Here is a 24,946-nt window from a genome sequence, read left to right as displayed (position 1 = left end):
CTTCACACTATATGAAAAACGATCAGGGACACAGATAATTTGAACTTCCCTTCTAGAATTTTATCTCTCAGGAGACTACACAACTGAATATGTGTGATACATATAGAAGAGTAGAGGTGGATATAGTGGCATTGCACAATTCTAAATTAAAAATATTTTAGAGCAATACTAGCAATTATTATCTGAGTCCAATGAATTTGTACAACAGATCAAAGGGTAAGGTGATTGACACGCTAAACTTGGGATTAATGTAGTATATGATATATTATTTTAACTGAAGAACAGAAGATGGAATTCTAAACATCACTGACTCCTGAGCAGCGATGTCATGATGTAGTTATGTAGACGATTAGTTAATTAGAAGTCTGCCTAGAAATTTTAGCTAATTGATAGAACTAGTTAGATAAAGAAAATCATATAGAAATAACTATAGTCAAGGAAAGGAATGTTCATGTTTGACCTGATGCAAAAAATACAAAGCAGAGAAACATATTTACTGATCTCATGTTTAAAGTTTAATACGGGATAATGAATTTCTGTGATTATATTATTTAATTATAAACCCCCATTCTGGTTATAGTAAATATTTATATTTTATGAATATTGAATCAAGTATCCTTTCTAATATAAACCAGCAGCACAAAAAGAAAAAGATTAAGTATATCATACAATATTTTCAAGAGCACTAAGTATTTGGGGTAAGAAAGGGGATCAATTAGCTACTGAAAAATAAAATCAGGGTGTACATAATATATATAGGGATAGTCCCATTAGGATGAGACTATTTTAATAGTCCTGAAGTAGGAAGAGAAAGGAGAATATTGAACTCCACTGTAATCCAGGGAACTGGAAGAGTAAGTGGTCTTGGGCTGACACTGAAAGTGAATAGAGTAGGTGGAAAACTGTAACAGAGGAGTACCCGCAAGTGTGGTCAGAATCAACGTCTAATAGAACCTGTCGTAGATCCCAGGGATATAGCACAGTCCAAGCCATGGTATTTTGTGAGACACCGGCCAGCCCCAACAAATTGGCGAACCAACTCAGAGCATGGAAAAGGCAGAGGACATTTGGAAAAAGCACTGCTGGTTTGGAGCTCCATGGAAGAAGAAAAGAATTAAAGAAAATTCGTATGGGAGAAGGTTGTTATTGGCTAAACTAGATTAGCGCTAAACCTGCGCTGGATTCACTTAGGTTCAGCAGTGAGTTATTGGGAACTAGGAGCTCAACAGGCAGTCAGTAGGCCGCAGCTTCCAGAAGCTGCTTTTTAGGCGAGAGAAATATAAGGACTTAATAAAAGGGATTTTATAATCAGGCAGATGGCCGCAGTTGGAAACTGCATCAGGCAGGAGGAAAGTAGATTTTGAAACTCTCCCAGGGACAGAGAGAAAATCGGGGAATCCCCTCTTGTATGTGTGCAGGCAGGTGTCTTCGTTCTGAGTGTCTGTCTTATGTTTCTGGAAATGAACATGTACTCATTGTGTTGGTTTGTTGTCTGTGTTTCGTCCCGTGTCTCTGAAACATGGCACAGTCTGAGTTTAGATCCGCCCGAGTTTGGTTTCTCTGGTGTTTATAGACAATGGGGTTTTCTGAAACGCACACTTGGTATTTTCAGCTGTCCCTTCGGGCTGTAGGGACCGGAGGACAGTGGTCAGCAGATGTGCTAGGAAGACCTTCACCTCACCAAGGGACGGCCTGGGGAGTGGGGAGAGTCAGAGAGATGTCTGGCAGTCTCCGGAGATTGGTCAGAGGGACCAAGTTTTGTTTATGAATGGAAGCTTACCCTTCTAATTCTTTTGCCTGCTCATGGAGGATGAGTAAGAGTCGCATGTGTCTGGATCTGTTGGTTTCTGTTTTGTGTGGTTTGTGTATGTGTTTAGAGCTATGTGAAAATTTAGAGAAGTGCTAGTGTGACTGGAAAAGCCCTGCTGGGAGCTGATTGCAAACACAGCTCCTAAAGGGGCAGGCAGCCTTTTGCTTAAAATTGGTAACTCAGAGTTAGAGTCATTCTAAACAACATGTGGCAGGAGGGAACCCAGGAAAACAGGTCTTTGAAGATATTTCAAAATAGGGATAATCTTTGGGCCAGGACTCTGGCAGAGTGCTCAGATTGAGAAATGTTTGTGCTTGGGTAGATGCAGAACTCATCTAGCAGCCTCAGGGAGGTTTGTGTGGCATTTCTTTTGTTTTGCAAACCATGACTGGGGAACCTCACCTCTCCCTGCCTTCAGGGAAGATTCCTTAAGAATCAGGGGCAATATCTTTTAATACTTAGGTTTTTAGCTATACTTGAAAATCGTGGTCCAGAAAGTCTAAGAAGGAAAATTTTATTTGCTTCAAAATTTTATTTTCAAAAGCTTCCAGGAATGTTAATTGGCTAAAACCTCACCTTAAACTCACCACAGGAGAACTTGAGCTTTTGTCAGGTGCTACTAAGTGAGACACAAATTAACTGGCAAAGAACAAAAGGCCTTGCAGAAATTAAAGAAAGCTTTTATAGTTGTTATCAATTATAATCAATGGTAATTAAATCGTAGCTGCCTGGCTAGCTCAGTCCATAGAGCATGGGACTCTTAATCCCAGGGTCATGGGTTCGAGCCCCATATTAGGCACCAATTTGTTGGGGCCGGCCTGCAGCTCTCATGTCCGTGTTCGAGCCTGGAAGGCATCTTGGAATCTGGAAGAAAAGAGGGAGCCTAGGCGGGTTGAGAAATAATGGAACCAAGACAATTAGTCTGCTCAAGGTTCAAAATTTTAATGGTGGACACACTTTATAAAAGAGTGGGGAAAGTCCATTCCCAACATTTCATCCTTGGAGCCTGGAACCAGCACATGCAGAATAGGGCATAGTCTCCAGAATAGCTCCGGGGCCTCTCAGCATGTCACAGTATCTTGAAGAGGAACAGGGGCTTTGGTAGAACAATAGAGTGATCTAGGGAGAAAGGCTCCACCCTAGATAATCTCCTTAGTGGCAACAAGGTCAAATTCTGGCTTAGCCTGCTTCAGGCTTATGGGAGTCTACAGATACCAACATTTTTTCCCCTCATGAAATAAGCTCTGAAATCATTAGTGGGTTTAAAAAAGAAGAGTGGAAATATTTCCTATTGTCTGAACCTGCACTTAAGTATTAATTTGGCAAAGAACAAGTCTACAGCAAGTCATACCCACTGCTTATCAGCATACAAGGAAACGGCCAAAAAGATGTAACAATAGGAAGGGATTGAAGTAGGTGGTGAAAGCAATAGAATTCTTGAAACACTTTTGGAGCAGAGATCTTCATAAGACCTTGTACTCATGGTACAGCGAGAAGGCATGAATTACAAATACATTCAAAGGGTTCATCCAGTGCGTGTAGAGAGAAGAAATGTATTTTACTTGGTTAAAAAAAAAAAAAAGGTGAGAGAAGTAAGGTAAAGAAATAGACATTTCAGCTGTGAAATTTTAAATTGCTGTGTAATTTTAAATTAAAATTTTAAATTGTGTTGATGTCCTAGACTTCATTATCATGATATGGACATGATAAGGTTAAATGTATCAGGCATCTGTGAGATATTAAAGTCTGTGTGGTCTAGAAATTGAGACAAGGATAAAAGGATGTCAATGCCTTAGGGAAACAGAGAGTGTGGTAACCTAGAAACCAAATAAAGTATTAGGTGGAAGAGGAAGGAAGAGTTTTGTTTTAAAATTTCCTTCTCATAGCTTAGGGGATAATAGTAAAGTTCCTACTGAATTTAACAATGCATATTTTACTAATTTTCAATATTTAGGGCTAACACAATATTCTCTAGAAATATCAGATATCTGTATTTAATAAAGGATAATGTTTAAGAAAGAAACAAAGAATATGAGTCTGGCTTTATGTTGCAGCAGGTAAAGCTGATCGATAAGCCTATAATTCAAGTTATGTCACAAACACATGAAATATGAATATATATGTGTGTATGTACCTAAGTATTTACCCACAGATGTGTGCCACAGCACATGCATACTCCACCACACAAAGGATATATATTCGTGTCACTAACACGAATGCCAAAACTTGTGCTGACAAGGACAACAATAGGCATCCTGACATGGGCAGAGGAGAATCCATAAGAACTTGACTCTGCAAAAGGAAATACATACTATAAAAGAATGCTAATAGTCCAGGGAAATAGTTATCATCAGGGAAGAGCAAGCACACCAATCTGCTACCTGATTCCTTAGTCGACCCCGAAATCACATGAGTAACATTATGTAGACTTAGCAGATTGTACTTATATATTTCTGAATATATAAACACATACACACACAAACACGCATATATATACTAAGAATTATTGAACATAGGCCATAAATTTGGCATTATATGTGAGGGAGGAAAGCAAAGGAGGAAGTTATGTAGTATAAGAAGATAAAAAAAAATATTTTAAAATTTTAAAAACAAACAGATGAGCAGAAAAGGACTTGTGGTTTTGATTAACAGTGAGAACAAGTCCTAGATTCTCTGTTCTTCTGTAGCAGAGAAAATCACTGCAGAAATTCTAGTGCCAACCAGTACTGCAACTTGGGTTGAAGTATCAGTTGTCCTTAAATGTTAGTTAGTCCTTAAGTGTTGGTTAGGCTACCAGAGGTCCTGGGAAGAAGAGGTACTAACTTCACCATGATAACATTTCAGAGGAATTAATGTGTTCCAGGTGCTTGATTAAGAACCACAGGTTTGTTAAATGGGAGAGTATGGGAGACATATAAACATTCAAATAAGCAATTAACATTTTTCAATTTAATTAAAAAAACCTCTTAAAGTGTCCACAGTATCACATTAAACCTGACTAGGTGGCCAACTCTATTCAAGGTCATTCTTCTATACAGAAAAAAAAAAAACTTACATGGCTAGCCAGGGATACCTAACATTGTGATAATAATAATAATAATAATAATAATAATAATAATAATAAATAATAATAATAATGCTATAACCTACAGAATAACAAAAATTCAAACAGTAAAAGTAGAGACAAAATTTTTGAATGTAGCCAAGCAAGGATTGCTATGTAGGTCACTCTTGGTCAAGTGTTCATATAATGCAAATGTGGTAAATACATATTAGTTAACATGAAACATTTAAAGATTTTAAAAAAGAAAATGGCTGTATTCATATTTTTTTCTAAATAGGTTTGTGATCCTCAATTAGAACAATAAGTCCATTTATCTTTTTTGCACACCATTTTTTCACTATTGATCACATTTGTATATATCCTATTTTAAGCAATGTAAATTTAGATGAGTATATCTTATTTATGGTGAAATAAAGCATATTATTATGTATATATAAGGACAGAAGCAGAATGGAGTGCCATTGGGGATTAAATCTATCTCAACACCTTGAACCCCAACTATCTTTTTTCTAAAACAAAGAAAAACCTCTTTGAAACTTAAAATATCATACAGAAAACTGAGGCTTTTGGGGCTTTGTTATGGCCCAAAGCTCAGGATGGGAATCTAACACACTGAACTATGAGTGAGGTGAAAGAAAGACAATAGTTATTCTCTTAGGAAAACAATGTTTATTACCTTTGCCAAAAGATATTTCCCTTAGTGAAAAGAGCATAGTGGAGTCTTTTAGGCTTCTGTGTTTTACTGCTCAGAAGGGGGCCACTGTCCTTCATTTGTTATTTTTTGTTTGCTCTGATTCTTTTCTCTCAACAACTGCCCAAAGCTTTGGTTGAACCTTCTTTTTTTGTTTGTTTGTTTGTTTGTTTGTTGTTGTTGTTGTTGTTTTGTTGTTTTGTTGTTGTTGTTTCTGAGACAGGGTTTCTCTGTGTAGGCTGTCCTGGAATTCACTCTGTAGACCAGGCTGGCCTCAAACTCAGAAATCCACCTGCCTCTGTCTCAGCCTCCCAAGTGCTGGGATTAAAGGAGTGTGCCACCACCACGTGGCCTTGGCTGAACCTTCTTACTCCTTAACACTATTCCCAACATCCACTCACCCTCTGCTGCTGCCTTACAATTCTGTGTTGAGCTCCATTACTTCACCTGCTGGCTTTTTTGTCACCCAAACTTAAAAACTTTGCTTTGCTTTTTTGTTTGTTTGTTTTGGTGTCATTGTTTTGTTTTGTTTATTCTCTCTACCTCCTTCAGGGAGCTTCTTGGATTTTCACCTTACATGCCCCATCGTTTCTCTTTCAAATTTTAGTAGTAGTGTACTTGGTCTTCACTCTGAGGTTGCTTGTAATTATTTCATTAATGAGACCAAACAAGACTAAGAACTCCCAAAGGGTTGAGATTTCAGATTCATGTTTGTCAGTCTGTCTGTTTTATACTCGTAATGGCAATTAAAAAGAAGTCTGCCATGAGATTATTTCACAGTGTTTAGAGTAGTCAGAAGAGACATATCAACTTCAGGAGAAAATGTGAAAGACTCAGATCTCTGGTAATATTCATCATGCAAGAAGATTTTGACAATGAGTACTCTCAGATATAAGAGTTGTCTTAGTTACTGTTCTACTGCTGAGAGTAAATGCCATAATCTAGGTACCACTTTAAAGGAAAACATTTTACTGGGCCTTGCTTACAGCTTCAGAAATTTAGTTCATCATCATTGTTGTAGAGAGAATGGAGCCAAACAGGCCTGGTGCTGGAGAAGTATCTTAGCATAACTTGGTCCACAAGCAGCCAAGCAGAGAGCAAGACTTGGACTGACTTGTGCTTTTGAAACCTCAAAGCTTACTTTCTGTGACACCTCTTCCAACAAAGACACACCTAATCTTTTCAAGTGTCAAGAGGACACTTCCTAATCCTTTCCAATAGTACTCCAATCTGGGAAACAAGTCTTCAAGTTTATGGGCAATTAGGAGGTCACTCTCAATGAATAATGATATAAATAAAGAGGAAAGTCTAGTGGTCATCCTGTGTACAACTTACTCCAGGTAGATTTTAACAGTAGCTTATGACAAAAATTTGGAGCTCTACATTAAAGTACTATTACATATTATCTGGTCATCCACAAAAGTCCTTTTTCATAAGGCTTAGCATTTAGACAAAAGCCACCTAAGGAGCTTGAAGAAAGATCATAGTTCTTAAAATATAAGAGTCCTTCTTCTTATCCTGGCAAGAGCAACATTAACATATGACTGTGCTACCTACTAATTTTCAAAGTCACTGCTAAACTCTAGACTCCCTCAGTCCCTGTTCATATGTTCAAATGCTTTCTCCATTCCCAGGTAATCTTGTAAACCTTTCACCTGTCACTTCTCCTTGGTTTCACAGGAGACAGCCTTGGCAATTTGGAATAAAACTTTCCCTTTACACCCATGGAGCAGCTATTTTAGTTTCTTTACTCTGCCCTCTTTTCATTCATCTCATGAATGAAACTCAGAAATGGACCAGGGACGATGAGTGGTTTTGTCTACAGATTGGTAAAGTTTGAATTGGCACTAGAAGAACATTTCCTCTGGGGCTAGTGAGGTTCCCCAAATGGACGTGTGCATGTATGTATATATATATACAGATATATATATCTGTATATATATATACATACATACACATGTATGTGTATATATATGTATATATATGTATGTGTGTATATATATATATATATATATATAATGCTGATGAAGGGTTGGACTGAGAATGGATATTGAAGAAGCAGTCACTTGCTGTCTCCATAGAATAACAAGAGACTGGAGGTGATGAATGGAAAGAAAATTATTTCAGGGATACAGAACATAGAGTTAGGGTTACAGGGGGAGAGGAATATTCACTACCAAAGATTGTCATAATGGAGCACAAGGAAACCTAAAGTTATATTAAGGGACCCACTGTTATTGCAGTAAATTCAGTGGTGAATCAGGAACTTACTTAGAATACTTTTCCAAAGACTGAGTTAAAAGAAGTCTCACACAGCCTAAATTGTACTATGTAGACTGTTGAATAGCTTTTATTAAATCATCTAGAAGGTTGGCACGTGCTTCCTCCACAGACTTAAAAATTGACCCATCCACTATGCTAGCCAGACTAGCCCCAGACATATAGGTGTAGATTTGTATCTCAGTACCTTGGAGCCTCTTCTTATCCTTAGTGGTCCTGTGTAATGAAGGTAGCCATAACTGGTGTGGGCTCTTGACAGAGTAGTTTAGGCTGAATGCCCCATTCTCATTTAGAGTATGGTACTTACAGCTCCAGTATGGCCACCTATGCCAAGAGGGATCCTCAGTGAAGGCTAGGTATGTTTGGTCTTAGAGAAGACTAAGGTCCTTTGGCTTCTCATGTAAACCGAAGCAGGTTGTTTCTTTCTGCAGTTGCAGAAACAGGCTGTTTGGGAATATAAACTTATGTCTTGAGCAGCAGCCAGAGGTTGGGTGGACAAAAGATGAAACCATGGAGTCTATTAGTTTGTATAGTAATCGTGAATGAACTTTCATAATTAAATTACATTCAAATATTTGACTAGTTCAGTGCATGTGTACATTACCACTCTGTATATTTTACAAAATCAAAAATAGATGTGCAGAATAGTTGAAATTAGAATTATTTTTCATATCAAATTAAAAGAAATTGACATTCCTTTATTTTTTGAATTGTACCTAATGTATAATGCATATTAATCTATATGCATTAATCTATATGTTACATATATAATCAGCATAATCTATATTTACATTAATATATTTAGTATAAAGAGTTATATATTATATTATATAATATATTAATAGTAATATAATAATCTGTATAGCAGGCAGAATAGCTCTAAAAGATGCCCATAGTATAGTGTATGGTACATCCTCATTCTTAATGGTCCTAGTAATTACCCGAAACTTAATATAAGTATTTACAAAATGAAGTTAGTGACAGAACTTATTCCAAAAGTTCACTGTGAATATATGTATATCACTGCTTGACTTATACATGAGAGTTATTATTAAAGTTATTATTTAAAAAGTTATTTTCACATTCTGCAAGTACAGAGAAAGAATTTTCATTATAGAATTCAAGATTATTATACATAAGAAAACAAATGTACTATGTCAAGAAGAACTTAGACAAATTCTGCTCAGAGAGCAAAAAGCATACTAAAATTTAGAACTATCAAAATTTGCTAATTTTTTTAGGATTATTCCTACTACTTGTTTCCTAAAAGAATGATAAGTTTGTGTTTACATTAAATCTTGTATTTCATCACTTTATACCTCATCAATTTCAAAGGGTTCAATAGGGCTGAATTAAGTAAATATCATAATTTAAATAACTGAACAACACTAAGGATAAACACATTCTTAGACTGTTATTTGCACAATGAAATGTGGTATTTTTCATTGTTACAGTTTAAATACCTAAACTATGAGCATATTAATGAAAATTTTCTTAAAGATTTGTTATTTTAAAATGTATACACATATATGTATATAAAATATGTATGTAATATATACTATGCATATTATATAAACTATTATATATACATATATATATGTATATATATATATATATATATATATATATATATATATATATATACACACATATATATACTCAGTGTTGACTGAATTTTTTGATAACACCTCAGATAGTCTGAGTAAGGAGTATATCAGTGGGTTCCTATTTTTAAAATTTAACTGAATAAAGTATATTATATTTGAAATCCACCTACTAAGCAAATATAAATGTATCAATGTTTATACTAAACTGTGCTCATGTCCTTTGTTTCTAAGAGAAACAATGCATTTTTGTTAGTTTTAATTAGAAGCATTAGAAAATATATACAATAAAACAGAACTCAAAACCCATAATAAGCATTTTCTTTCTTTTTTTTATTACGTATTTTCTTCAATTACATTTCCAATGCTATCCCAAAAGTCCCCCCCTCCCCCCCCTCCCCACCCATTCCCATTTTTAGGCCCTGGCGTTCCCCCGTACTGGGGCATATAAAGTTTGCCTGACCAATGGGCCTCTCTTTCCAGTGATGGACGACTAGGTCATCTTTTGATACATATGCAGCTAGAGTCAAGAGCTCTGGGGTACTGGTTAGTTCATAATGTTGTTCCACCGATAGGGTTTCAGATCTCTTTAGCTCCTTGGATACTTTCTCTAACTCCTCCATTGGGGGCCCTGTGATTCATCCAATAGTTGACTGTGAGCATCCACTTCTGTGTTTGCTAGGCCCCGGCCTAGTCTCACAAGGGACAGCTATATCACCGTCCTTGCAACAAAGGCTTGCTAGTGTATGCAATGGTGTCATCGTTTGGAGGCTAATTATGGGATGGATCCCTGGATATGGCAGTCTCTAGATGGACCATCCTTTTGTCTCAGCTCCAAACTTTGTCTCTGTAACTCCTTCCATGGGTGATTGTTTCCAATTCTAAGAAGGAGCAAAGTGTCCACACTTTGGTCTTCGTTCTTCTTCAGTTTCATGTTTTGCATATTGTACCTTATATCTCGCTATACTAAGTTTCTGGGTTAATATCCACTTATCAGTGTGTATATTTCATTTGAGTTCTTTTGTGATTGGGTTACCTCACTCAGGATGATGCCCTCCAGGTCCAACCATTTGCCTAGGAATTTCGTAAATTCGTTCTTTTTAATAGCTGAGTAGTACTCCATTGTGTAAATGTACCACATTTTTTGTATCCATTCCTCTGTTGAGGGACATCTGGGTTCTTTCCAGCTTCTGGCTATTATAAATAAGACTGCTATGAACATTTTCAACAAGTATAACATACAACCTCACAAAGAGCGATTGATGTTATACATTCCATCAAGGTAAATGTAACTTTTACAACTTGTGTTCAATCTTGCTTCACTTTTACAAATAAAAACAGCAGTATGCTCAGTTACATTCTGAACAACAACCTTTTGTAATATTGCTGGAGAAAGTTATTTTGATAAACACGTAACAGAATTGTAGAGAGGTGCAAAAACTCTTGAAAAGTTGGTCCAGATGTGCCTGCAAAGGAATCCTAAAAGTGTTTCAGTTTAGAGAACTTGCAAATAGCAAAATATGGACTGACAATACTACTGCTGACCTGATTAACCTAAAGAAAATTGTAAAAATATTTTCAAATAAAAGTACTGCCTTGCTATCATGCATTATCTTACACAACATGAGTTGAATAAAACTTTTCTTTCTATCATAAATTTAAATAATTATGATTACAAACAAATTATGAAGAAAATATGATTCAGCAGACATATAATGTACCAATTGCTTTGGTTTCACTGTACTCTACTCTTCATGCATGTGAAGAATTAGCTGTTCTTTGAAGTATAACTTACTAATTTAGATCTGTCACCTTAAAATCAAGGAAAGTTTCATATAAAGTACTGTTTAAGACATTTTGATTATAGAAAATAGAAACCAATTTACTTTAATTTTCATTCTTAGTGTGTGATCATGACTACTTTAGCTTTTATCTGAATGTAATAACATATATATGTCCTCTTATAAAAGAATTGAGAACCTATATGCTTATATCTGCATTTCTATACAGTTTTATGATCTGAGATACATAATGACACTTACTTGATTGGGAAGACTTTGACTATAATCTTTGTGGGTCAAAGGCAATTAATTATACATTGCCTGAAAGCTTTAAACGCATCCTTTCTGAAAATCAATTACAAAACTCATTACTTTAGGAAATTACTAATAACTCTTCAAAAATGTGTATTTACAAGAAGTCTATATCATCATGACTGGATCTGTAAATCATAATGACTGGCAATCAGATGAAGACTAACAAGGAAGAAGGAAGTAAGAAAGAAATATAGAGGTCTGCAATATCCTTAATGATGTTAAGGAAATTAAATAAAAGTATAAGTAACAATAGCATTGATCAATTTACAGTTCCAAACAATAGCAATCAACTTTCTTCATATTTTTCTAGATAGTTCAGATCATCAGTGCAATTGATAGAGATGAGTCCATAGAAGATCACCATTTTTACTTTAATCACTCTCTGGAAGACACAAACAACTCAAGTTTTATGCTAACAGACAATCAAGGTAACTCCTCGTCCTTAAGGGTATTTGATGCAATCAATATTCTATTCCAAAGAGTTTGTCTAACTGATTATTTATTGTTCTTGCAACATGAGGCTACTGAGAAACAAAACAAAAGGGTATTTGGTCAAAACGAGAGAATGATCTCAAAATGAACTTGAAGGACACTGGTTCTATTACTCCTTATATTGCTTCAAATTAGAGAAGCAGAGTTGAAAATCAATACTGTGAGGGCTAGAGATATACTGCTTTGCCTGGTTTATGTAAGGCTATGATTTTTTTTCTATTACACCTAAATTTAAAATAGGAAGCTATACTTGATTATAAGATACTGGAAAGTCTGAAAAGCTCTCACATATAACTATGGTTGTGACTTCATATGTCTATTTATAATTGTCAGTCAATTATCAAATTACCTGATAGAGTTAATTACCAAAGTAAAAATGAAGAAGTAATGGTATATACTTAAGTTACAATTACCATGGCTTAATTATGAATAGGTTACATAAACATAATTTTAAATATCTTTCTTTCCTCAAAACCAAAGTTTTTTATTAATTGAAAAATAAGTATTCTATGTTAGTATTTTGTTCAGAAAGGCAGATTTCCTGCTCCTCCTGAATAAGACTAATGAATTATAAAAAAATATTCCTTTGCATTTTCATTATCTGTAGGGAGATTTTGCCTATTATATAGATATATATTTTATTTTTATACCTAAAATTTATGAATTTCAAACATACTTGGAATGAAATGAATCTTGTTTTCTGGTTCTTATCAATTTGGTTTAATGATACAAACAAAATTTATGCTAATCAGATGTGTCTTGGTTTGTTTTCCGTTGTTGTGATAAAACGCCGAATACAATGTACTTTGCCAGGAAAGATTGCCTTACGGACAATCTTGGTGGAAGCCAGATAAGTAGATTGAAGCAGAAGTTACAGAGGAATATGGCACACTGCCATGTTTTCTCTTGCTTTTTCAACACTCTTTCTTAGGAATCCTAAACCCATCTACCTAATAGTGACATGAGTGCCCTGGGCCCTCCAGCATCTACTAGCAATGCGGATAATATCCCACAGTCATGGTATGGAAGTAGACCAAGCTAATTGAAACACTTCTTTAATGAAGCCCTATTTATGTCAACTTGAAAAGCAATATTAGTTATTCAAAGGATAAAACAAACAAACAAAAAAATCAAATAACAAGCCGACACAAAAAAATAGAAAAGGAAAACTGAAATTTTGAGAGAAGAAAACCGTGCAAATGTCATTCTGAGTATCTGGGATTTAGTAAAAATTTTCTCATATATGAAAGTACTCATTGTTCATTTTGTTCATTTTTATTAATAGTTTGAAATTTTACTAATTCCTAAAGTATTATTATCTTGTGAATGAATTGAAATGATAAGTGAAGAAGGCATGTTTTAAATTTTTATATGAAATATGACTTGGCAAATTTAAAGTAAAATAGAATATTCTAATAAGTTTTTCCCTCCAAAATTGCATTATTTCATTTTCTAATTAGAACATATATTATTTAAGAGCACATGTTTTTTGCAATTATGTTATGGAAAATCTTGCACATATCCTGTATTTGTGAAAGGAGTACTCAGAGCAGCTCTTTCAAATATACTGAGAGCCTCATTATAGGTTTAATGCTAATAACTTCTACCAGTACTGATGCCTAAGTAGAGACACATTTTTTTTCTGTGCACTGTTCTTCCTATACTTTTCAAAATCTTTGGAACTGATTCAAATAATTAATCTAATTGTATAATTCATATTTACATTTTTTCAAATGAGTTTTTGCTGGATATTTTAATATAAGACTTGGTTTTTGCTTGCACAGATATGATTATATTTAACAATCTTTGTCCATAGTACCTATATTTTACAGATTTGTTTTACACTGTTGAAAAAAGTTATAAATATTGGTTTCTGTTTTAGATAACACAGCTGTAATTCTGAGTAATAGAACTGGTTTCAATCTTAAAGAAGAGCCTGTCTTCTACATGATCATCTTGATTGCTGATAACGGGATCCCATCTCTCACAAGCACAAACACTCTCACTATCCAAGTCTGTGACTGTGGAGACAGTAGAAACACAGAAACTTGTGCTAACAAGGGACTTCTCTTTATCATGGGATTCAGAACAGAGGCAATAATTGCCATCATGATATGTGTTATGGTAATATTTGGTAAGTTGTATTGAATGGTACAAACCTTTACTTGCAAAAATCACCATGAATATGTAGAAGAGGTAATTACAAAAATGCTCATGTGTTTATTTGCTCTGAATAGGTTTAAAATTTAAAACCAAATAAAGTTGATTTTAATAAATTTTAGTTTCATAAATGCTCCATTTAATATTAGAAAATTATTTCATGAAGGTCTTCTCTTATGTATATGTTTACATTATCATTGTCTTTATGTAACCAAGAATGGTGGTGAACCACCATGTGGTTTCTGGGAATTGACCTCGAGAACTCTGAAAAAGCAGCCAGTGCTAACTGCTTAGCCATCTCTCTAGACTCTTTGAAAGTCTTTTTTATTCAGCTTCTTTGTAGTACAGTATCTGAAATTATATAATGAGTACTTATGATAACTATTTCAATTTTAATATAGTGTATCTAATCAATTTATACTTTTAATTTACTTTATTTGAAAACTGTTCATATTTTGATGATACCATATAACATTTCATTACAAAATGATCATATGAATGAAGTTAACATAATTATGACCATCATTTAAAATTTCTGTGTTGAAGGCACATGATTACTAACTATGAATACCTTGCTGTGCAAGAGGTTTCAGAATTTATTCTTTCTAAATAATTGTAAATATAATATAATGGTTTCTGGGATCATTCATGTCATAAAGGGATATTGCTAATTTTTGAAAGTCAAAAGTTGAGGGAGTAACTTCAGATATCAGTTGGGAAAATGAACCTTAAAAAGGTAAAAATAAAACTAAGATCAAATTGACTTTGTCAAATTGAATCACAACTTCTAGAGAGTTGATGCCATGTGGAATATTTAGTAGCAAATGTAAAAACAGTATTATTTGGGAAAAAAATGGTTCCTTGTTTCATGCAATCAGTACTGCCCAAGGAAGCAGTAATAACATCAAAACTCAGTTGAGGGTACATGTTATTTTTTTTCCAAAAAGATTGGTTCTAGAAATAGCTAATAATCTAGCTTAAGGGCCTTGGGAGTCTTGGTCAACCAGAGAGGGAAGTTTTGGGCTATTAGCCACTTCTGGTTCTGGTTGTGGGAGCTTGGGAAAAGTGATAAGTATTATAAGTGTCATTTAGATTTCTAGTAGTCTAGTCCTGATCATGGATGTTTGATATGGTCTAGCCCACCAAATAACAGAGATCACCAAGCTGTAAATTAGTTCCTACTTCTATCTTTCTGAATGAAAGAACTACTTTTATGCCCAGTCATCATTTAATAAGAGAGCAAATGGTCTCAATAAATAATCTCTCTCTCTCTCTCTCTCTCTCTCTCTCTCTCTCTCTCTCTCTCTCCCTCTTTCTCTCTCTCCTTTCTCTCTTCTCCCCCCATCTCTAGACACACACATAATCCATAGTAATTTGATTCCCTAGTCTTATCTATCATGAATATGGCTAGAGTGCACATAAAAGTTTAGATGTCTTGAGCTGTATTGGTGGCTCAGCAGTTAAGAGCACTGGTGCTCTGGCATTGTAGAGTTTCAGTTTCTAGTACACACAGGGCCCCAGGGCTCCCATCAGCTACCTGAAACTCTGGCTCCATAAAGATCGGATATCCTCTTCTGGTACCTTCAGTTACCTGTAAATTGACTTACAAAGAATCAGGTACAGCATTTATACACATAAGTTTTAGACAAATCTATAAAATATATCAGGTATTGATTAACATACTCATTTCATGTATCAATAATAAAATTACTAGTTCTTTATGAATGCTATAAGATTCTGAGAATTCTTTTTAACCTGTCTGGTAGAATTTAATTAAAAAACATGATGTCCTTGAGTTTTCTTCTTTTTCATTGTAGACATATTGTTACAACCATCTCTTTTATGGTTATTTAGCCTGAAGTTTTCTCATTACTCCTAAGTATGGTCTTGATAGATTATATGTTGTAGGAATTCATTCATTCACTTTTTTCCACATTGTACAGTTCATCACTATGTAATAGTTCATAGTGATTACTGTCAAGTCATGTTTTCTGTTTGATCAGCTACAATGTCCTCTTTTTCTATTGTATTTGAGTGTTGTCTCAATTTTTCTCAAGAAACACTACTCAGTATAAATCTCTTTATTTATATATTTATTTCCAAGGTTATAATATGAAATACTGAGGAGGTACATAAGATCCAAAGCTAAGGAACAATTGATTATTGTTGATACACAAACATAAACTCAAAACCATTGCATTTTAAAATTGTTCTATTTGTACATATTTTAAAAATGATCTCTAATAGAAGCTACCGAGTTTGACTACTTTTTAGTATGATTAGATACTTGATAATTTAAAATTTCTGAAACTACAGCTATCACAGAATCCAAATAAGAATATTTTTTCATATTGCATGTTGGTGTATTCTCTCTTCTTGTAGTTATGATATGATACTTTTATACTTTTTTCTCAGTTTTCATAGATCAATAATGATAATAAATGATTTTCATAACAGTTAAGTCTATTAGCAAAATTTAAGCTTTTATAGCAAAATCTGATATATAAATCGCTTACACACATACCCTTTGTAGTCTATATATAATATAAATATATATAATTATATATTAATACTAACTTCCAAAATAATTGTACCACGATTTTGCTTTAAAGAATATCAAATGTTTTCTTTCTGAACATTCATTAGCATGGATCATGGTCACTAAGTACATTCATATTGGAAAATATTCAATTGTTTTACTTTTTTTCTGTTTAATCTTGAAACAAAATTAAATTCTACTTTAAGTTTTAAGTTCAGCAAGATCCAAAATAGTTCACTGTAATTTCATTGCACGTACCTCTAAACCATCAGCCATAATAATGGCTGTATTTCACATACTATTTTGCAAGTATTGCTTATTTCTTTACAATCATCAAGTTTAGTGTGATGTCTTGAATATACCAAGGAAAAGGATTACAAAATTTTCACTATGCACCATGATTTAGTTCTTTTTATATTTCCTTTCCTCAGGGTTTTTCTTTTTGATTCTTGCTCTGAAACAGCGAAGAAAGGAGACTCTATTTCCAGAGAAGACTGAAGACTTTAGGGAGAATATATTTTGCTATGATGATGAAGGCGGCGGGGAAGAAGACTCGGAAGCCTTTGACATCGTAGAGCTGAGACAAAGTACAGTAATGAGAGAAAGAAAGCCTCAGAGAAGCAAGAGTGCGGAGATCAGGAGCTTGTACAGGCAGTCCCTGCAGGTGGGCCCAGACAGTGCCATATTTCGAAAATTTATCCTAGAGAAGCTTGAAGAAGCCAACACAGACCCATGTGCTCCCCCCTTTGATTCACTACAGACGTTTGCCTATGAGGGAACAGGGTCATCAGCTGGCTCTCTGAGCTCCTTGGCATCCAGAGACACTGATCAGGAGGATGACTTCGACTACCTTAATGACCTGGGACCTCGTTTTAAAAGATTAGCAAGCATGTTTGGCTCTGCAGTACAACCCAACAATTAAGGCTTTCTTAATATCAGCATGCAATAAATATTAAGGTATATTTATATAAAATGACAGGTTTTGGGGAGAATTTCCTCCTCTGGATTTCTGCTGGCAGGAGACCTGATTTGTAAAATTATGATCTCTTCAAGTACACAGTGATAGTGATTTGTTATTCAACACAGAGGTTGGGAGGGAGGCAGCCAATCAGAGTTGATATGTCACTGCAAAGAATGAGTACTACAACATTGAAATGGTCATTGAGAAATTTTCCGTGTAATCCAATGTAGATTTTCAACAATTCTGAAGGACAAAATGAGAAATTTGCCAAAGAAAGCTATCCACGTACAAAGTAAGTAGGAAGCCTCTATGTGTACTATGCTCTTGATACTGTGCAGAGATCAATTTTTAACAACAAGGAGAATTCTGGGTGGTTTCATAAAGGAACACAAATATTTTTATATGAATAACCAGTTTTCTGATTGATATAGTATGCATTATTAGAAACGGTTAAAATGTTTTCAGAGATTACTCTTTAATACTCCAAATTTGGCTCTATTTAATATATAAATTAATCAGAGTTACATAACAACCTGTGTTGTTTGATTATTCTGAGTTTGCACAAAGAAAGAAATCAAGTGATATGCCTAGGGGCTTTCATAGATTTATATTTTTAGCAACTCCAAATGCCTTTCCTTTTCATGTGAAATTAAAATGACCAAATACATGTCAACATTTACTTATGATTAAATTATGAATAGTGGGACTGATGGAAAGTACAGAAAAATTTTAAGGACATTTTGTTTTCTAATGAGGTTAAGATAGCTAAATAACATCTCTACTGGATTCAAATTTGAATTATTATTTACCTCAAATATTATAATTACCTGCACTGTCTATCTCTATTCTCAGAAATAAAAGCATGGTGCCACTCTCTTCGTTACTTTTCTGTTAGGAGCTTAGGATGTGGCTTATTACCCAGTGTCATTTTAAAAATATTGAAATAGAAATAAGACACAATGGAAACATCTCATTATAGCATTATGGAAGAACTAAGCTGTCAGTCATAAAACTTCAGGGTAAATTAGGCTACATGGTAATTGGTAATAAAACACAGTATTTTAAACTGACTTTAAAAGAATGTTTCTTTTTATATCCAAGTCAAGATGGAGTTCAAATTTGATATTTCATTTGTAAATAATGTATTGAGTACAATGGTTTTAAAATGTATAATGTGTCCTTTTCTTACTGTATGGCCTTGAACTAAACTATGTATATGTATATGAAATATTTCACATAATTTTATATGTAATTGAGCAGTTGAATAGCTATATTTTTCTGTGTAATCTGAAACATATACACCCATTTAACATAATAAAGGGAAAGAATATCATTTTGGAATGGGAATCACTTTGTTTATACCACAGATATTACTTATAAGACTATGAAACAGTCACATTTGAAGTATACCATTTAAGAGAGTAAATTAGATGAGACATTGTGTGTTATTGTAGATCATTACACATCAATAGTGTTATGCTAAGGGCAGAAATAAAGTACAAAACAGAAATGTTACAAAGAAAAACCTAAAACCTATAATTCACCTGGAGATGCATTCATTAGAAATTTATTATTCCTATCACAATGTCCTGCTGTTCAATAATATTTCAGATATTATAATGAATAAAATCACTCTATGAACGGTTATTTTGAAAAATTTAAAAGAAGTTTTATGGAACCTTTGCTGTAAGCCTGGAAAGTCTGATGAACAAAGATGATTAAATACAAAATAAATGGAGTTAAGAAAAAATTAGGTCTTGGGATCATCGCAGGAATTTAAAGCATACCTTCCCTGCCAGCATCTGTATGAACAGCTTATACATGATATAAAATGTAGAATGTCTATATCTTATGACCAGTTACTGTTTGCAGCTTAGTGAGAAACACACTGCAATTTGTATAGTGATAAGATTGTCCAATAAAGATACATTCAAAAAATGGAATAATCATATTGATAATTATAGTAAAATATGTAAAATTTTCATCATCCTACAGAGTGATATCTAATATTGTATACCTTTAATAACTAATAATTCATAAAATCTTAGAAACAATAATAAACAGTATTAGTAGTTGTATATTTTCTCATTAATCACAAGTGCTGCAAAAATTCATGTTTACTATGTTGAATACATTCCCTGATTTTTGAATAGTTTAATAACACCTAAATTAATGTGGTTATACATATGTTCCAATTTTATATTAATAAGCTCTTCATCCAACTCTCAATCTTATATAGAAGTTTCTAATAGCAATTCTTTAAAATAAGCAATACTTAAAGTTAATAATAGAAATCAAATTATATAAGCAGCACTAAGTTTCTCAGAATAATTTTCTGCCACTTGATATGAGTGTGAGATAATTTACTTTAATTTACATAACTGTGAACTTGAGGACCCATCTAATCTTTATGAACCTCAATTTATAATCTATAGAAAAAGCTGAATTTCCTTATTCGCTTCATTATAATGGAGAATAGACAATAAGGTGAAAAATAAAAACACTATGTAGATAGTGACCAAACCTAATGACTCAGTCAATGACATAGCATCATGCTAGCATCTAATTTATGGTATTGTGATACTAATCCTTCTTTTTCTTACAAGGAGTGTTCCCAAAGCTTCTTAACACCTATGACAATAAGCAACTATGTTCTGAGCCATTCAGCATTTATCACTCTGTCTTTACTTACACATGGTATTCTTTCTTTCTCTCACTGTTGAGTCTCATAATGTCATATCAATACCTTCTTCAAATCTTTCCTCTTATTCTTATCTCCTCATAGTTTGTATCTCATCAGTGATGATTTACTTAGCAAGACACGCTGACTACTAATTTACTTTTAGTAGTACTTACTTTGCCTATGCTTAAGAATGCACACCACTTAGCTTCATAATAATAAATAATAGTATAAAAGTATGTAGTTTCTTTTTCCTTCCATTATTAAAACTTAAGCCATTCGTGGGACAGATATTATGAATTTCCTTCTTTTATATTTATCTGAAATATTTGCCAGCTCGTAGAAAATAAGCAACAGATATTCTCATTAGGATTTAACAATGAATTCTTTTTTTTTCCTTTTCTTTTTTTTTCCATTTTTTATTAGGTATTTAGCTCATTTACATTTCCAATGCTATACCAAAAGTCCCCCATACCCACCCACCCCCACTCCCCTACCCACCCACTCCCCCTTTTTGGCCCTGGCGTTCCCCTGTACTGGGGCATATAAAGTTTGCGTGTCCAATGGGCCTCTCTTTCCAGTGATGGCCGACTAGGCCACTTATCTATTTTATTTAGCCACATGGGGAATTTCTATGAATTATTTTCATTCATATTAGAATATAATATAGAAGTAATGTTATTTAGAGGTCAGTTTAGGTTACTTCTTTGAAATGGAAAGTATTTTTAAAATATGTGACAAAGACATTTTAGTTTGGATTTATTGATAATAAACTAGGCCAGTGCATATTGATAAATTATACTATTGGGATATAATAATTCTGATTGTTACTATAGTCAGTTTTGGGGACAACAAAGGAAGGAAAATAAAAGACTTTAATTTTATGCTTCCAACCTCATTTTATTCTTCAGAGGACAACAAGCAGTTACTAGACAGGTACAATTTACTCATTTTACCCACCAGAAAATATGTCTTCTACTACATAAAAGATCCTATTGTATACTACAGAACACAGTTCACTCATCACATGCATACTGAGGCACTCAGTGCTCCTCAGTTTGTGTCATTTAGCTTGAGTTTGGCATTCCATACACCAAAGTAAAGACTAATTACATAGATGGAAACAAGGTATACACCGCATTTTGTATATTCTACTGTCACTGTCAATTATTGATAAAATAATTTGCTGGAAAAGACGAGACTGGCTGGTCAAGAATAGGAAATAAATTGGGACTTTTTGAAATTTTAGCCATAATTCACTTAGGGAATTCTAAGGTTAACAGCTGATCAATCATGCCATGGTGGGAGAAGGAAGGGCATTAAATAACTTATTGTTCGCTCTTAAACAGGCAAAGTAACAAGTTTTCAATTTGTCAAGCATTTCATCTTTAGAAGTATTACAAAGTTGTAGAGGTTGAGAAAAAAGCTTATGTCAGTCATGCAAAGACTGTTTCACGTGGGTAAAGGAACAACAGATACCATTTTCTCGAGACGAGTTTCTGAAAATATACTGCACAATGGATCCTAGGAGAGCCCAATCAAAGGCCTACTCTCTTCTCAAGAGACCAAGGTAGTGCGATTATACAGTTCCTGCATCCTTTCTATGACCTTAACTGTACTACTCCCACCTCATCCTGAATTTCTGAGTACCACAATCAGTTACTAGATAGGTACAAAATATATATTTTATCCTCAAGAAAATAGCAAAGTCCTCTTCTACATAGTAAATGAGTTCTTGTGTGTATTTCAAAATAACCAGAAGTGATGGGTCTTTCTAATAAATATTTGGTCCCTGTGTGCAACAGAGTAATCAATGCAAAGATGTCTATAACTTAAAAAAAAAAGCTATTGTATTGATTATTCATTTTTATATCAAAATTAGTAAAATGGCTTTATATAACTAATCTAAATCAACTTACATATAATAGAATTCTAAAAACAATTAAAATTCCATTTTCTAATTTAAAACATAAGCAAAACATCCAAATAAATTATGATTTTAATGTTCATAAAATACCCTAGATCAAATTAAATCAGTTTAGTTTATGTTATTCTATACATTTCCTTACTCATATTAGTATTTAAAATATGACCTTTATTAGTAACTTCCACTGTATAAAATTACATATTTCTACTACAATGTTAATTCCAATGTTTCATGACTAGAAAAAATTTAAAAACTCAATAAAATGTTAATACCATAACAGAACATGGACATGATTTCATTAGCTCTAAAAACTAATTTCAAACATTTCCACATTTTACCTTATTTGTATTCTAGATTAGTGGTCTATAATGTTTACTTTTAATTATTTTCTACCTCCTAACATTTTTTTTGCTGTCTAACCTTGGGCAATTTATTTAAAACCCTCTCCCTTGACACCCAGATCTATGCAATAGGGATATTAAGAATGCATGAAACTTTTGTAAAATCTAACTGAATTTCTAACACAAGGGAAGTTATACATTATATTATACTAGACCTAATGAATGTATATATAACATTCCTAATTTACAACAGATATTGCAGGTATTTACCTACTGTTATTACTAAATAATGACAAGTATTATAATAATAATGTTACCTTCAGACCGTTCATAGACCTAACTCCTTATTCAACTACTAGAATTAAAATGGATAAGAAGAAATAAAATGAATTAATTTGGGGAAATAATTAGCTTACTTTTCCTTCCTGCTCCCTCCCACTTGATCCCTCGGGGAACTTTTCTGTTATTACCAAAGGAAAAATTAATTGCTTATGTCATACATTATGCATTGAATTTTCTTGTAGAAAATATTTTTTTCTCTGCCATTTATTTGGGAAAAAGTAAAAAGTTGAATGTCAACTAACTTTCTAGCAACTTATTCTGGTATATGTATTTGGCAAATAAAACTTTTAAAGTAGAGTTGGTTTTGTGTTAGAGTTTATAAATTATCTATGAATTGTATTAGGACTACAAGCAAAAAAAGAAAAAAGAAAAGGAAAGAAAAGAAATACAGAAATTCATCAAGTAAAAAGTCTGGCAAATGTTGCCCATGGCTGACAACTGCTAGACATAGTTTTCCACTTGTGTGATTATTTTTATTTGTTTGTTTGTTTTTTAAAGAGTTTAACTGAACTTAGATTTTTTTTCACCTTTGACAAAACAAAACCTTACATCCCTCACATAAATTTGTCTTCCTTTTTCCTTTCAAAATACATTTAAGTACAAATTGCTATGTATTCTGCAATGTCAATTTTTCCACTGTCTTTTTTAATCTGAACCAGTGATATAACTCAGGCAATTTTGAAGCTAATGTCCAGACTGTATAACACCTTTGAATTAAGAAAATTGTCTATGATCCCAGAAAGACATCTCTGTGAGGTTAATTACATATGTTAACTAATACATATTTAAAACTAATACATCTCTACTATATTTGCTTTTCATACAGAACATGACAAACAATTATTTGGAAATGTTTCTTTTTAATAATTATGTAAACAGAACTGTCCAGTTCATACTGCATATTTATTAACAATAACATCATGATTCTGTATCATAAAAATATTTTATAATACTGGGAGTACATGTGCAATGATCTCTCCTTTATAACATACTCATATTACTCTATTTTTGTATTATAATTGCTAAATTGGTTCTATATTCAGAAATACAACAGTAGTGTCATAAATATAAAAAATAAGCTTGTTTTCATGTAGTCTAATATAAAATACTTATTGTGCAAAGTGTTTTCTGAAGAAAATAACACATATCACATGTGTTATGCCCCTATCATCTATTTTACATGTGGATACAGTGAGCATCCTCACGTTAATAACTAGATATACAAATGCACGGGTTTGCAGGTTTTTGAGACAAAGACTCTTGTCCCTATATTGACCTTGATTTTATTGTTCTAGTTAAAGATGACATTCAATCACTGATCCACCTAACATCACCTATTGTTTGCTGTAAATATAGGAACACACCAAGTTTCAGAAATGCTAGATATCTAATAAAACATGTCTTGCAATCTAGGCAAATATATTACCAACTGAACTCTTTTGCCAATTAATGAACTAAATTTTCACTAAGTAAATACTGGTGGCTTCTTTTTTTTCTCTCAATCACTCTCTCTCTCTCAAGCACTCTGTTTCACACCTCTCTCTCTCTTCTCTCTCTCTCTCTCTCTCTCTCTCTCTCTCTCTCTCTCTCTCTCTCTCTGTCACACACACACACACACACACACACACACACACACACACACACACACAGTGAGAAACCAAAACAGAGAGCACAAGAGAGAAAGAAAGAGAGAGAGAGAGAGAACAATAGAGAGAGAAGAAAGTGAGAAGAAAAAAGAGAGCAGAGGAAGAGGAGAAGGAGAGAGAATCAATGAGACAATGAGGCATCATCTCTGGAGCTGAGCTGTACTGAAGGGCATTTGTGGGCATCAGATATGAGTGCTAAAGTGATACTGAACTTGGACTATAAGTTAAGCTTACTCTGCACTATACAGAGAAGTAGCTTTTTTTTTGCTCTGATTTACATAGATATGTGCTTACTGGTCTGAGGATCCTATTT

General features: G+C 33.6%; 1 protein-coding gene and 1 non-coding gene across 6 annotated transcripts in view; both read left to right on the top strand.

The window, feature by feature from the left end:
• Cdh19 (cadherin 19, type 2) overlaps window positions 1-19,354 on the top strand; it is an 89,600-nt gene extending 70,246 nt beyond the window's left edge. For 3 of the 5 annotated variants that reach the window (XM_011247991.2, XM_006529520.2, XM_017320389.1), the window contains 3 exons: window positions 11,856-11,973; window positions 13,920-14,171; window positions 17,168-19,354. In XM_011247991.2, coding sequence (XP_011246293.1) covers window positions 11,856-11,973; window positions 13,920-14,171; window positions 17,168-17,658 — 861 coding nt within the window. In that variant the 3' untranslated portion in view covers window positions 17,659-19,354. The remainder of the gene's footprint in view (window positions 1-11,855; window positions 11,974-13,919; window positions 14,172-17,167) is intronic. The other 2 variants (NM_001081386.2, NM_001356415.1) reach the window with 1 other exon arrangement.
• On the top strand, window positions 2,537-2,609 carry n-TKctt7. Its single transcript has one exon. It is a non-coding gene; the product is annotated as a tRNA-Lys (tRNA).
• Window positions 19,355-24,946: the final 5,592 nt, after the last annotated feature.

This window comes from Mus musculus, chromosome 1, assembly GCF_000001635.26.
Source record: "Mus musculus strain C57BL/6J chromosome 1, GRCm38.p6 C57BL/6J".
Lineage (NCBI taxonomy): Eukaryota > Metazoa > Chordata > Mammalia > Rodentia > Muridae > Mus > Mus musculus.
The sequence above is the reverse complement of the archived record's forward strand: the minus strand, read 5'-3'. Positions and strand labels throughout refer to the sequence as shown.